Below are 15,830 nucleotides of genomic sequence, written 5' to 3'. Positions count from 1 at the left end.
GCTAAAGGCATCCATGACACAAAAAAAGTTTAAGGACTCTCATTATAAACCCTCTGCAATCTGACTTCCAACCTCATTATTCAAATGAAATTGATCTCTCCAAAATTACCCAAAATCTCTTAATTACCAAATCTAAGGACCTTTTGTCAATCCTACCCTTGACCTGTCTGAAGCATTTGATAAAGTTGATCACCTTCTTCCGGAAACTCTTTCTAGGTTTTTTGTGATACAATCCTCTATTTGTTCTCCTATCTCTTTGCCTTCTTAGTCTCCTTTACTGAATCTTCATTGATGTCATAACCACTAACCATATGTGTCTCCCAAGGCTTTGTCCTGGGTTCTCTTCTCTTTTTGCTCTATTTTAATTCACTTTGTGATCTCATCAGCTCCAGTGGGTTCAACAGATCTCTGTATCCATCTATGTGTAAATATGTATGCACAAACACATATGCATCTATATGTATATGGAACTAAAATCCTAAATCACCAATTGCTACTTAGACATCTTAAAACATGTCCCATAAACATCTCAAACTTAATATGTCTAAAACGGAACTCATCATCTCCACACACACCCAATTTTCCCCTCTTCCAAACCTCTGTATTATTGTTGAGGGCACCACCATCTTACTGCTCACCCAAGATGTTAAGTTGGTGCCATCCTCTGCTCTGTATTCTCACCCCACATGTCCAATCCATTGCCAAATCTTGTTATTTCTACCTTTATAACATCTCTCTTATATATACACCCTTCCATTTACACACCTACCACCTACTTCAAGCCTTCATCACCTCTCATCTCAGCTATCATAATGCCCTAACAGTTAATCTCCCTGCCACAAGTATCTCCTTCCTCCAAACCATCTTCCAATCTGCTGCCATGGTGGTATTCCAAAAGCATAGATCTGACTACATCACTCTTGTGGTATGACAGCAGTGTCCTGATGCAGCTCCCTTTACCCTGATGCAGCTTTCTTACCATACACAAACCCCACACGACTTCTTTTGGTTCCATCTTCCCTAATAACTTCTCTGGTAAAGCTTCCTTCCCGCACAAAATCTGACTGGCTCCAGCTTCTCTGATGTGGCTTCCTGACTTAGGGCCAATAAAAAGCTTAAGCCATGTGGGCTCTTGGCCTCTCAAATGTGGCCCAGTATTATGCAAGTCACTATACCTGATGACTGACTGATCAGATGGGTTTCCAGATACAGCTGAGGGGGGACTGTGTCCAGAGAAGCTATGTGCCACAGTATCCTTGTTGAATATCCTTGCTATGTTAGGGCTAAAGAAACTTCCTCTGTTCTTAAATGTTCACTGACTCATTTCTTCACAACATCAAAGCTGAACTAAGAGCCATGCCTACAACTCCTCTACTCAATTAACTCCAGTAGCTCCCCATTGCCCTCAAATATAAAGTCCTCAGTTTGACATTTAAAGCTCTTAATGATCTAGGGCCCTCCTACCTTTTCTGCTTTCTTATTTTTCTCTCCTTCACATATTCTAAAATCCAGGTACAGTGGCCTATTTGCTGCTCTCAGCACAATACTCCATCTTTCATCTGTATGCATTGGCTGCCTTCCCCCTCCCCCAGCCAACACTTAAAAAGCTCTCTTTCTTTACCTATGCCTTTTGCCTTTTAGTTTCCCTAACTTCCCTCAAGTCTCAGTTCAAATCTTGTGTTCTACATTAGGCTTTTCCCAGTTTCTTCAACTGCTAATGTCTTCCTCTTTGAGAATATCTACATAATACATAATAACATCTACTGTGTAAATTTCTTGCATGTACCTAGTTATTTACACATTATCTACCCCATTGGTTTGTAAGCTCCTTAAGAGCAGGGACTGTTTTTTATCTTTCTTTATATCCCCACTGTTTAGTATGGTGGCTGGAACAAAGACTTAATAATTATTTTTTGTTGAGTTATAGCCTAATTTTATATCCAGATATTTTTAGGTTTGACCTTTATAATTATACTATTTATGATTTGTGAATGAATGAAAAAGCATTTATTAAGCACTTTCTATGAAGAATCAACATTTTCAAATTGTGGTACTAGAGAAGACTTTTGAGAGTCCCTTCAACAACAAGGAAATCAAATCAGTCAATACTTAAAAAAATTAATTCAGGCTATTAACTGTTAACAGAATTTTAAATGTAGTCCTGACAGAACCAACCTCTAACCTGTAAATAGCTGGAGCTGCACAAAGCAGGCTAGAGACAGGAATGCCAGAAATCAAGTAGTGATTTAATTAATTACTTCCATACTGGAGAATGTAGTATGCAGACTTTTATAGTTCTCCTGAGAAGGAGGGCTCCACATACTGGAATGAAGGCACAGTTTATATACATAAATCACAAGTGAGAAAGGAGGGGAAGGTAGATTACCACACAATCATTTCTAGGGCCTGAGTGGTTTCCCATGACAAGCCCACAAATACAGGACAATGCAAGTGTTCTTGAATCTTGTGGGAACAATTCTCAAGTTCATCATTTCAAGTCTTATGGGTCGTTACTTGGTGGGGTACAGAACCAGAGTTCTGTGATGGGAACAGGTTCTACATTCTTTGATTCACTTCACTTAACATTCACAGGCACAGTACAAGCACAGGAATGTGAGAGTGATTAATAATTCTAAGTTGCATTGTGAATCTCTGACTCCCAAGTGAGAATCTGCTGGTGAAATAGTGGCTCTGAAAAATCTAAATTATTATTATATTCATAACACATATCATACCGATTAATATGAAAATAATAAATCCCTTCATATCACTGAAAAGTCAAATACTGAAGCTGAAGCTTAAATACTTTGGCCATATGATGAGAAGATGGGACTCACTGGAAAAGACCCTGATATTGGGAAAGATTGAAGGCAAAAGGAAAAGGGGACAGCTGGAAACAAACGAACATGAACTTGAAAAGACTTTGAGAGATAGTGGTAGATAGAAGGGCCTGGTATGCTATGGTCCATGGGGATACAAAGAATTCTTCAAGACTGAACAGCTAAACAGCAAATGTACCAAGCCCTATGTTAAATACCAGGGATACAAATAAAAATGAACATCAGTCCCTGCTCTCAAGAAAGTTGCCTCCTAATGGGAGAGGACACTTATAGGAGAATCATGCCTAGGGAAGGGTATTTTGATCAAGAAAGTTATAAGTATACTGAGTAGCACAATAAGACATTCAATTGTTGCACCCTTTCTGGAAGCAATGGTAGTATTGATATGTTCACTGTCTTCAGAGCAAGAGGTAGAAAATAGGAAAGAGGGTGCTATGAACATGGCAGCATAGCAGAGAGATGATCAGGGTGAAGCATGATAAGGGGTCTAGAGGTGGCTAGCTAGAGTGGGCAGCCCCCAGTGTTAATAGTGTAGATAAGATCCTCTATTTAACAGGTTTTAGACAAAGTTGTTTTAGAGGACCTTATAATAGAAGTTGAATACACATAGTGCTAATATCAAATGAGTTTAAGTATTTGCTAAAGGAGGCCCTTCACAGAACTTCATGTCTTTAAAAAACATTTTCATTAATTTGTATAGGACTTCCCTCCAAATAATAAGATTTTAATGGAAAATACTTTAGAGGAAAAATATAATACTGTATATTAAAATTTTAATGGCATAATTATTGTTTTACATTTGTATTATAGAACACCTTTTCCCCATACCACCGATGGTAATGGGTTTTGTTTGATGGGAAGGGGAGGCATTACTATTGGAGTTAAATCCTTAAAGGTAAATTGTATCTGGGCAAGTGACTATAATTGACCTATGGTATTTAGACACTATGCCACCAGGTGGTTTGGTTGAATTAAAACTACTTTGGGGAGAGGGAAGGGAGGATGGGTGTAGGTGGTCCATGTACCTCAATCAGTTGATGAATTGATTCCCTGCTGCCCCACCTCCAAGCCCAGTTGATATACTAACAGAAAATATAACAAAGACAATGATGTGTTAAAGTTTTAAACAGAGTATGCAGGAGGACTCATATTCTTTATTATCCCTTGATGAGATATACATTTGTATTCAAGTCTGATGGTTTTAGAAGGGTAGCTTGCTATTGGCTGGCCCAAGATCAGCCTGTCCTTGTGTGGCCCTTAAATAGCCAGCTTGCCAGCTGTGGAGACAGAAGGAGGTGCAAGAAGTGTGATCACTGGCAGTCTATAGGAGAATCAGGAAGGAAGGAAGGAAGGAAGGAAGGAAGGAAGGAAGGAAGGAAGGAAGGAAGGAAGGAAGGAAGGAAGGAAGGAAGGAAACAGGCATTTATTAAGTGCCTACTATGTGCCAGGCACTGTGCTAAAGGTTTCATAAATATTATCTCATTTGATCCTCACAAAAACTTAGGGAGGTAGGTGCTATTATTATTCCCATTTTTACAGTTGAGAAAACTAAAGTAAAGAAGTAACTTGCCCTGCATCTCATAGCTAGTACCTCGAATCTTCCTTAGTGTTCTAGCCTGGCACTCTATCCACTGTACCATCTAACTGCCTGAAAAGAATAACCCCTATAGGCAGTGAGTCAACTATGGATTCAAGGGAAAAGTCCTGGAAGATGGGAAGCAAGCCCAGATGTTCCAGCTGAGTAACCCACCCAGCCTGAGGACACTACAAAAAGAGAGAGGACATCAGAGTACTGAAATGCCAGAGGCAAGAGTGGACTTGACCACGTGTATTCTCTCCACATGTGCTTCACAACCAGTGTACTAAAGTTTGTGCCTGTTGTTCCCACTGTCACTATTTGTATTTATGGGACAGCAAGCCCAGGGCTTTTAGGGGGAATGTCTTGTTGGTGCTATTATTATTATTCTGTCTTAGGAAATGTGTGCCTGTTTTAAGCTATAGCTTGAGGAGTAAGGACCCACAGAATTACTTTGAGTCTGGCACCCCGATCTATAACCTTTTAGCATGCACACTGGTGGCATGGAATCTTCAGAGGCAGTGCTACACTAGCTGCCAGCCATCCAGTAGGAGTTGAAAAAGTTTAGCATAAGGTGATGATGATTTAACAAGTTAAAGAAACAATTTGTATACTATTTTTTTAATTTTTAAGAATTGCAGGGTTTTTTTTAAACTTGTGGTTCCTTTCAGCCATTGAGTCCATTGCTTTGCCACTCATGTACATAAACATGAGAGCTCAGACCAAAGTATTTTCTTCCTTTTCAGTGAACAATGGTAAGAATCTGAGTTAGTTAAGATTTTCAGGAAAGTCAATCTATTGCTATAGCAATGGATGCTGTATATTTTTAGATTTTTATCAAGTCTACTATCCAGGTTATTGATTAGAATTGGGTTATTTTTATAGCATTTTAATTCCTTGAAATATCAGAATCTGTGTTGAATTATTTTTTATATTCTCATAAGATTGTGTTATTATACTGGCTCTTTGTACCTTCTGCATCATGGAAAACCAGTAATAAGAGCTTACCTTTGCAAAGTGCTTCAAATACAGTATTTTGGTTCATTTTTATTGACTAATCTATAAGTGAGGTAGTCCTAATATTATTAGTCTCAGTTTTCCAGATGAGTTAATTGAGAATCAGAATGCTTGTGAACTTCCTAAGGTCACAAAACTGATAAGTGCAGAGCTTGGATTTGTACCTAGGCCTTCTAACTCAAGTGCTCAAGTATTTTTAAAATTATTATTATTTCATACTTTCAGCATCTACAAATTGAATTTTTTTTTATTCTCATAGGACATCTACTGGGACTATCTCATGATGATTCTAAATTTTGTGAAGAAAACTATGGCTCCATGGAAGATAAACGCTTAATGTCTTCCATCCTAACTAGCATTGATGCTTCCAAACCCTGGTCCAAATGTACGTCAGCAACCATTACGGAATTCCTGGATGATGGTCATGGTATGTATTGTTTCAGTTCAAACTGTATATAAGATCAACCCATTTAGTTTCTCATAAGCATTGTATTATTTTATATCCATGTAATTTGAAATTTTCAATAAATCCAATTTGAGTTAATCATTACAATAAATGATAATGGAGGAAACATAAAATACTAACCTCACTAGTTATATAATGATGATAATTTTACTTTTAAAGTGGAAAATTTGAATGGAATCAGTAAATACCTCAATATTCCTTTGAAAGCCAGGATTTTATTCTCATCTTCACCACTGTCTTCCTTTGAGAGTTTTTACAGATACCAGAGAATCACATAAACTAAAAGTTGTTAGGAACCTTAAAGACTGTGTAGCTCTACTCATATCTAAGCAATAATTAATTTTATAGCATCACAGGTAAGTGGTCATTCAGTGTCTGTTTGAAGAGTTCCTATGAGGTACTTAATATATATATATATATATATATATATATACACACACACACACACACATATAGATATAGATATACATATAATATATATATATTCATTAAATTAAACTGAAGTCTAAATAAGCCCATCAGTAACTTTGTTTTGGATATGGTGTGTCAACAGTTCTGGTACTTGTCACTTAGCCCACATCTATCCATTGCAACACATGCCCTGAAGCTACTATCCCAACTCCTACCCACAGTAATGAACAGAGTCTCAAAAGTGTGGCTATTAGGTCCCCTCATTACTCAAGGGGTGCCTTTGAAAGGTTGTAGGGTATTTTTTTTCTAATGCCATGTAGCTCAAGTTCCCACCTGTGTACTTCCATCTATAATCATCATTCAATATCAATTAGTCAACCAGATTTAATTAGATTTTAGAAAGAGGTATTTACTAAGTTGTTAGTAAGTGAATTACTAAGTAAGTTACTAAGAGCATCAGTAAAAAAAAATATTCACCTACATTTCCTTAAAAAAAAAAGTCTGTAACATACTCTCCCACAAATACATAACAAGTCCAGGAGAAAGAAGAATCAAGCTTAGAGTACACATGGAGCAAAAGGGTAACGCAGCTCCTGGAAGTCCTTTTCCTGGATTCCACAAGATATTCCCCTGTGTGTGGTGTAGATCTTCTGTATCAGCTCTTTGTAGAGCCTTGAATCTACATCCAGCATGTCCTTGGCTCCTGATGTAGCCACCACTATCTGCTGATCTGGTCCAGTGACTGCCAGGACACCAATGGAAAGATGAGGCATTCTCCAGATGACCAGAGTTTACAAGGGCCTATTCTAGTCAAGAAAGTAGGGAGGGAGTGAGGAGGAGCTAAACATCAAGATAGAGCCTGGGGCTCTGAGAGGAGTCAGTTCTTTCTCAGGGATTAAGTAGAAATACATCTTCACTTGCTTAAGTCTCTAAGCTTACTAAATTAGAATAGACTTACTCTCTTACCTATGTTTTATTTTTATTTATTCAAAGAAGTGGGGAGGGGGAAGGGATTGTTCACACCTAGTGAACAAAAAAGATAAGTTCTCACCTAACAAGTGTATCAGGAATAGCATTTTCTCATTTCCTTTAAGTGAGGTTGGGGAACTGATGTTCAGTAGCTTTCCTTTTTTTATACCACCCAGTCCATGATAATGGCACTTTGAAAACATCCAAGCATACTATCTAAAATCTAAGCATACACTGTTACTGATGTGACTTAGAGCTATTTGTCACATATATTATAGTGAACAGATAGAAAACAATTTTGCTTCTCTGACCCAACTGTTGTTAGCTATCAGAATGGTTTAACTCTAGTATGGAAGTCATTTATGGGTATGCCTGTAGGTTGCTAAATTAGCTTCTTTCCTGCCCTCTCCCTAAGAAAAATAAAATGGAAGATTTGCTTTTCAAAATGACTTACAAGAAAGTTTTGTGGGCTTCAAAGAATAGAAATGGAAAAAAAAAAAGAAGCCAACACATAGTTTGAATGATTGCAAACACTTCAAGTTTTCTCAATGAATTTTAGGTTTATCTTGTTGAGTACAAAGGCAGAACAAACCACAGATCTAGAATTGAACAAACCATAAATAAATAAAGAAAAACACAGATCGTTCTCAAGTTCAACTAGAATTTCTGAAAGAGATGAAGCAAGAGATTTTTTTAAGAGCTAAAAAGTATTTAAAAATCAAAGGAGAATTAATGGATCAAAAAATGGGAAGAGAAATTGGAGCTATGGAAAAAAGATATGTAAAGAGAATTAACAACTTGGCATAAGAAGTACAAAACCCTCTTCAAACAACAAAAGTATGAGGGGATGATAGAGAGGAAGACCCAATTAGCAATAATTACTGTGAATACTAATGGAATGACCTTACCTCTGAAACAGAAGAGGATATCAGAATGAATTAGAAACCAGAATCCAACAATATGTAGTTTAAAGAAAAACATTTGAAACATAAAGATTTAGATGGAGTTAAAACAAAAGCCTGGAGCAAAATCTGCCATGCTTCAACTTAATTTTTTAAAAAGCAGAGGAAGCAATCATGATCTCAGGCAAAGAAAAAGCAAAAATAGAGTTAAAAAAAAAGATAAATGGGGGAATTACATTTTCCTGAAAGGTACCATAGACAAGGAATTAATATCAACATTGGACATTTGTAAATCAAATAACATAGCATTTCGATTCTTAAAGGAAAAGCTAAATGAGTTATAGGGAAACTACAATAGTGAAGATCCTAAACATACACCTTTTGGAGCTAGATAGATCTAACAAAGAAATGAACAAGATAAAAGAAAAAATTGAATAGAATTTTTGAAAAGTTAAATATGACAAACCTATAAAAATTGAATGTGAATAAAAGCTTTATGCCTATTTATCAGCTATGCATGATGCCTTCACAAAACTGACCATATATTAGGACATAAAAAACTCATGACAGTGCTATCGCAAGTAGAAAATTTTAAAATATTTTGTAGATCATAATGTATTAAAATTATATTCAATGAAGGATTACTAAAGCAAAGATTTAAAATTAACTAGAGAATAAAACTTGATCCTAAAGAATGGGTGGGTAAAAAAAATCATGGAAACAATAATTTCATTAAAGATAATAACAATAATGAGAAAATATACTAAATTTTTGGGGATATTGCCAAAGCAATCTTAAATGTGTACACCACTAAACATTTTCATCAGTGAAAGAAAGAACAGATTAGTAAACTGTATGAAACTGAAAAAAAAAAGAAAGCCAACAAATTAAAAACCAAAATAGAAATACTGAAAATTCAAAGAAGTGATAAAATGGAAAGCCAAAAAAACCCCAACACATTGAATTAATAAAACTAGGAGCTGTTTGGTTGGGTTTTTTTACCTCAATAAAGTAGATAACCATTGGCTAATTTGATTAAAAAAGGAAGGAAGAAAATAAAATTACCAGGATCGAAAATGAAAAAGATGAATTCACAAACAATAAAAAAGAAATAAAAGGAACAATCAGAGACTATCTTGGCCAATTATATGTCAATTAAAATAACAATCTAAATGAAAAGGATGAATATTAATGAAAATATAAAATGTCAAAGTTAGCAGAACAAAAAAATAGAAAACAACCCAATCTCAGAAAAAGAAATTGAACAAACCATAAATAAAGCCCTATTTTTTAATTTTTTTCTTTCCCCCCCTCAAAAAAATTCTGTTACTGGGTGAATTTACAAGGGAATTCTATCGAACATTCAAAGAACATTTAATTTCAATATTATATCAATTGCTTGAAAAAAGAGGAACAGGTGTAATGCCAAATTCCTTCTATAATACAAATATAGACTTGATACCTAAAACAGGGAGACTCAAAGCAGAGAAAGAAAACTACAGATCAATATATCTAATGAAAATTAATGCAAAAATTTCATGTAAACTATTGGCACAGAAACTACAGCAACATAGCAGAATTATACACTATGACCAGGTCAGAATTATATAAGGAATACAAAGTTGATTCGATAGCAGAGAAACAAATATAATTGAACATATTAGTAACAAAAAAACCAAACATCAACAGAGGCCAAAAAAAATGCTTTTGAGAAAAAGTACCCATTCCTGTTTTAAAAAAAATTACAAGACAGAAGAACAAATTGATTTTTTCTTATTATTATTATGAGTAAAGAATCTTTAGCATGCACAGCTACCATACTCCAGTAAAAACCATCTTGGCAGACAGGCCAAATCAGGTTGAGAGTAACTAGCAGGCCTCAAACCCATCAGTGAGTTAGGGTAGACTGTCTATCTCAAGCATGTGAAGACTTCCCCTGGTGGAATGGGCAGATGAGAACAATTTGTTCCAATGGCCATGAAGGCAGCTAAAGCAGACCCTGTGGAACACTTACAGCTTGGTCAGACATTGAAGATACCAAGGTAATCCATTGTATCCTGGGCCATCACAAGTCATTTTGACTTTTGTCTTACAACTGGATTTTGATGACTCTGGAAGAGGGTGTGAGGCTGATGACTTTGTGCAACTCTGGCTCACTTTATTTCAATTCATGCTCAAGTGAAGACATTACCTCAAGATGCTATTGGTCCCCTTTGAAAACTTATCTAAAATTAAGAGCCTGCATTCTATGTAATAAGGATAAATTAGAGGCTTTTACAGTAAAATTAGGCATAAAGCAAAAGTGATCATTATCACCATTACTATTCAATAGAGAGATAGTAGTGCTAGCTCTAGAAATAAGACAAGAAAAAGAATTTGTGGTACAAAATGACAATTTTTTGCTGATTATACAATGGTTTATTTTGAGAACTGTAGAGAGTCAACTACTAAACACTAAACAACTTCAATAAAATTGCAAGATCTAAAATAAACGCAAAAATCATCAGTACTTGTGTATATGCATTTAACGAATGTTTATTGGATGATTGCATATAACCAACAAAATTCAGCTAGCAGTAATAGAATTTAAATTTCATTTAAAATAATTATAGGAAGTATAATATACTTGAGTGTCTACCTGCCAAGACACCAGGAATGCAATTACAAATTACCCATTTCAAAAATTCAGACATTAAATAACTGGAGAAATATGAATTGCTTATGCAAAGACTGAACCAGCTTAATAAAAATGACAACATTACCTAAATTAGCTATTTCAATGCCATACCAATGAAACTATTAAATTACTACTTTATAGAGCTAGAAAAAATAATAAAATTCAACTGGATGAATACAAGGTTAAGATTCTCAAGGAAAATAATTTTTGTTTTTAAAAAGTGGTAAGGAAGAGGTCCTAGTACCACCAGACCTTAAACTCTACCACAAAGCAGTAATTATCAAAACAATTTGGTATTGGTTGAGAAATAAGAAGTTTGATTAGTGGAGCATATATTTGGTACACATTTTACAGAATCAAATCAGCAGAGAAGCCTTGTGTTGGATAAACCCAGAGATTCCAGCTATTGATGTAAGAATTCACCATTTAATAACTGTTGAGAAAACTGGATAGCAATCCGGCAGAAACTAGGTATAGACCAACATCTCAACTGTATACCAAGATAAGCTCCAAATGGGTACTTGACTTAGACATGAGAGGTGATATAACAATCAAATTAGAGGAGCAACAAAGAAATTACCTGTCTGATCTATGGATAAGAAAAAAGTCCATGACCAAACAAGAGATAAGGAAGTACACAGGAAATAAAATGGATAGTTTTGATTAGATAAAATTAGTTTTTGTTTAAACCGCAGGTATGAAATTAAAATTAAAAGAGAAGTGGATAAATGGGGGCAAACTTTTGTAGCAAGTTTCTCAGATAAAGGTCTCATTTCTAAAATATATAGGGAACTAGTTCAATTTATAAAAATAAGAGCCATTCTCCAATTGATAGACGGTCAAAGATGTGAATAGGCAGTTATCAGAGGAAGAAATCCAAACTATCAATAGCCATATGGAAAAAAGTTCCAAATTACGAATATATAAAGAAATGCATATTAGAATGATTCTGAGGTTCTTCCTCATACTCCTCCAATTGTCATGGATGACAAAATGGTAGATGACAAATCTGGAGAAAAACAAGTACATTAATATACTGTTGGAGCTGTGAGCTGATCCAGACATTCTGGAAAGCATTCTGAAAAGTTGGAACTATGACCAAAATGATATTAAACTGTGAACACCTTTTGACCCCATGATACCACAACTAAATCTATACCCCGGAGAGATGAAAAAAAAGAGGAAAAGGAACTATGTGTGTTAAAAAAAAAACAGTTATAGCAGCTCTTTTTTCCCCCAGTAGCAAAGACTTAGAAACTAAGGGCTGTTCATTATTGGGCATTGAGAAATAGATGAATGAGTTGTCATATATGAGTATGAATGAACATGGGCTGTAAGAAATGATGACAGGGAAGTGAGCAGAACCAGGAGACAAATAACTTTGAAGTCTTAGGAACTCTGATCAATGCAATGACCAACCAGAATTCCAGATGATTCATGATGAAATGTGGTAACTGCTAATAGAGAGGTAGTTGAGGCAAACAGATTAAGTGTAGATTAAGATGTATTTTTTTGGACATAAGAAATGCAGGAATTTTTTTTTTCAACTACACAAGGTTGTAACAGGAATTTTGTTTTTCTTCCTATTTCAGTGTGGGGTATGAGAAGGAAGAAAAGGTGAACTTTCATGATTAAAAATTGAAATCAAATTTAATTCAAAAGCTTATTTAAAAATAAAACATATGGAGGGAGAAAAAGTAAAATGAAATATCAGAAAAAAAGATCAAATGGAGGAGGAGATTCCCTACGGGGATCCCCTGGGATCAGTGATGAAATCTTCTAGATGTTATTTTCAGATAACGTTATAATGATTCCATAAAGCCCTGAATCACTACCCACCCCCCTGAGATCTATTTTTTTAAAAAGCATCTTTCAGTTGACGTGTTCAAGGAGATAACCCTTTATTCCTTGGCATTGATAAAATTTCAAGAATCCAAATATCTATTTTGTTAATCATAATATATCTATAATATTTAAATAGCTGGTTACCAAATTAACTGTATAGACAATTTTTTCTAGTTTTAAAAATTCAGATTCTATAATTCTTCCTTGTTTTGGTTGTGGTAATTGCAAGGAGATAGTCTTCTACTCTTTTATCTTTTGCTTTGTGTATATTTTTATTCATGTCTTAATTTTGAAGACTATTTCATGAGATTAATTCAGAATGACTTCTGAGAGTAGGGATTCTGGAATGTAACAGATTCTATTTTAAACAAGATATATTTCCACAACACAATGTTCTTAAATTTTAAAGTGACAGAAGTATTCCTGATGCTATTATTCACAATTTTCTTCAATTAATTTCTAAAATGGAACAAAAATATTCTATTTTATGGATCAAGTTACATGTAAGAACAATTATGCTCTTAGGTACATTAAAACAATTTTGATGATAAATGAACCTCAGCTAGGATTTTAACAGGTCATAATATCCATGAACTAAGGTTCATCTACCTTATTCAAACAAAACCCTCTAGACTCTCACTCATAACTTACTTTTTATCACAAATTAACTTGAGGAAACAACAGCCAATATCTGAGCAATTGAAAAGCCAATAATTTGATATTGAAAAGCCAATAATTTGATACTGGAGACAATATAATGAAATATAACTCCCTACTCTTTAGAGAGAAGGGAGACTTTTAGGTCAGAATTTTGTTTACATTGTCAAGCTTGGTGACCATATGGGATATAGTTCTACTTAATAGGTTTTTATTGGTTATAAGTTCAGTTCAGAAGAAGAAAAAGGTCTCTGAAAGCTCTATGGTTAAAAAGAAAAAGCTATAAAGATGAAACATTAGTACCTTAATATGAAACTGTTCAGACAAATTGATGCAAACTCATGTCAAGTCACTTCACTGGGACCTAGTAAACCACTGCATTTTGCATATGCTGATTTTACCAGGTTTCAGCTCCAAGGAATAAAATTGCCCCTCCCAGGATAAACGCATCACTTCCAATCTCATCACCATGCTGATAACACAAACCTTAACTGACACTACTTCCCTCAGCCTCCTCTCCCCTCGCATCACAGAACTGAAGGGTAGAGTACCAGATTCCTCCCAATGCCTTTTTTTTTAAATTTGAGGGTAGATATTGGACTCCGCCTACTACAATGGCTGAGTCTGGCAGGTTATAAAAAATCCTGCTCTAGTAGTCCCATTTGTTCTACTGGGATTAGGGAAATGTATTTCATTATATAATCTCCAGGACCATTAATATTTTTTGGTCGCTTGGAGTTTGACTTCCTTTTAATGATCTGATCTTTTAATTCACGTAGTTGTTCTTTTGTATATTATTCTTTTGGTTTCACTTTTTTTATCCTATGTTAGTTCATATGAATCTTCCCATGTTTCAGTTATTCAGGGATCATTTCCTCCTACTCAGTAGCATTTCCTTGCATTCATATACCAATGATTTCCAATCATTTCCCAATTGATGGGAAGCCAATTTGTTTCCAGTTCTTTGCTACCCCAAAAAGTGCTACTATGAATATTTTATTTCTGTCTTTGACTTCTTTGAGATATAGGCCCAGTAATGGGATCACTGAGTCAAATGACATCAATAGTCATTTTTATTGCATAATTCTAAATTGATAACCAGAATAATTGGACCAATTCATTGGAGCAAAAAAATATATTAGTGTGGCTATTCCAATAGTTCCCACAACCTCTGAGAGATTAACTATTCTCATTTTTTAGTCATCTTTGTCAACTCGTGGAATCTGAAGTAAAATCCAAAAAATTATTTTTTTCTTTCACTATTAATGATTTCAGAAAGTCAGTCAATGAACAATTATTAAGTGCCTCCTATGTGCCAGGCACAGGGCTAAATGCTAAAGATGGAAGAAGAGACATAATAGTCCCTGCTTTCAAGAACTTCATAGTCTAATGGGAGAGACAACTTACTACATGCAAATAATTATGCACAAACAAGATAAATACTAGATAAATTAAAATAATGGACAAAGGGAAGACATTAGAGTTAATGGGGACCAGATCTAGGCTTCCTGTAGAAAGTAGAATTTTAGCTGGGACCTGAAGGAACCCAGGGAATCCAAGAGATGGAGATGAGAAAGGATCACTTTCCAAACACAGGGAACAACCAGCAGAAATCTCCAGAGCTGGGAGATAAGAATATCTTGTGTGAGGGAAGAGCAAGGAAGCCAACATCACTGAATCATAGAATACATGGGAATGTGTAAAGTGTGTAAAGACTAGGAAGGCAGGCTATATGAGAGATGTCAAATACCAAATAGAGGATTTAATTTTTGATCGTGGAGGTGTTAGGGAGCCACTGGAGTTTATTGAACAGGAGGGGTGACATGGTCAGACCTATGCTTTAGGAAGATCACTTTGACAGGTGGGTCAGACCAATCAGCATGCTATTGCAATAGTCCAAACATGAAATGATGAGGGCTTGAATTTCTTCATTTCCCTCTTGGATGTGCCCCCTGAGACTTGGACTTCTTCCTCTTCCCTCCTCCCCCACCCTTTTGTGAGTTGTCTTTCCCCATTAGATTTTAAGAGTCTTTAAACACGGGGATTATCTTTCTTTTTCCAATTTGAATCTCCAGCACTTAGCATACTATGCCTCGCACGTACCAGGCACTTAATAAAGGTTTACTGACTGACTGATTTTACCAGGGTAGCAGTGGTGTCAAGAGAGAGAAGGAGAGTATATGTGAAATATGTTATAAAGGAAAAATAAACAGGCCATGGAAACCATTGGAAATGGGGGTGAGAGAGTGAAGAGTCAAATGGACAACACCTAGGTTGTGAGCCTAGGTGATTGGGAGGATAATAGTACCCTCAATAATAATAGGAAAGTTAGAAAAAGGGTAAGGTTTGGTAGAAAAGATAATGAGTTTAGTTTTGAATGTATTAAGTTTTAGATATCTATGGGACATCCAGTTTGAGATTTGGAGTGTATTTTCATACTATCATTTATAGTTTGCAATTCTTCTTTTAA

General features: G+C 35.3%; 1 protein-coding gene across 1 annotated transcript in view; it reads left to right on the top strand.

Moving 5' to 3' along the window:
- Positions 1 to 15,830, top strand: part of ADAMTS5 (ADAM metallopeptidase with thrombospondin type 1 motif 5) — a 93,073-nt gene that overhangs the window by 37,339 nt on the left and 39,904 nt on the right. Inside the window, exon 3 of the mRNA XM_020996009.2 lies at positions 5,693 to 5,860. Coding sequence (XP_020851668.1) covers positions 5,693 to 5,860 — 168 coding nt within the window. The remainder of the gene's footprint in view (positions 1 to 5,692; positions 5,861 to 15,830) is intronic.

The sequence above is a fragment of the Phascolarctos cinereus genome, unplaced genomic scaffold, assembly GCF_003287225.1.
Source record: "Phascolarctos cinereus isolate Bilbo 61053 unplaced genomic scaffold, phaCin_HiC Scaffold_726;HRSCAF=1367, whole genome shotgun sequence".
Taxonomy (NCBI): Eukaryota; Metazoa; Chordata; class Mammalia; order Diprotodontia; family Phascolarctidae; genus Phascolarctos; species Phascolarctos cinereus.
This window is presented reverse-complemented; position numbering and strand designations above follow the sequence as displayed.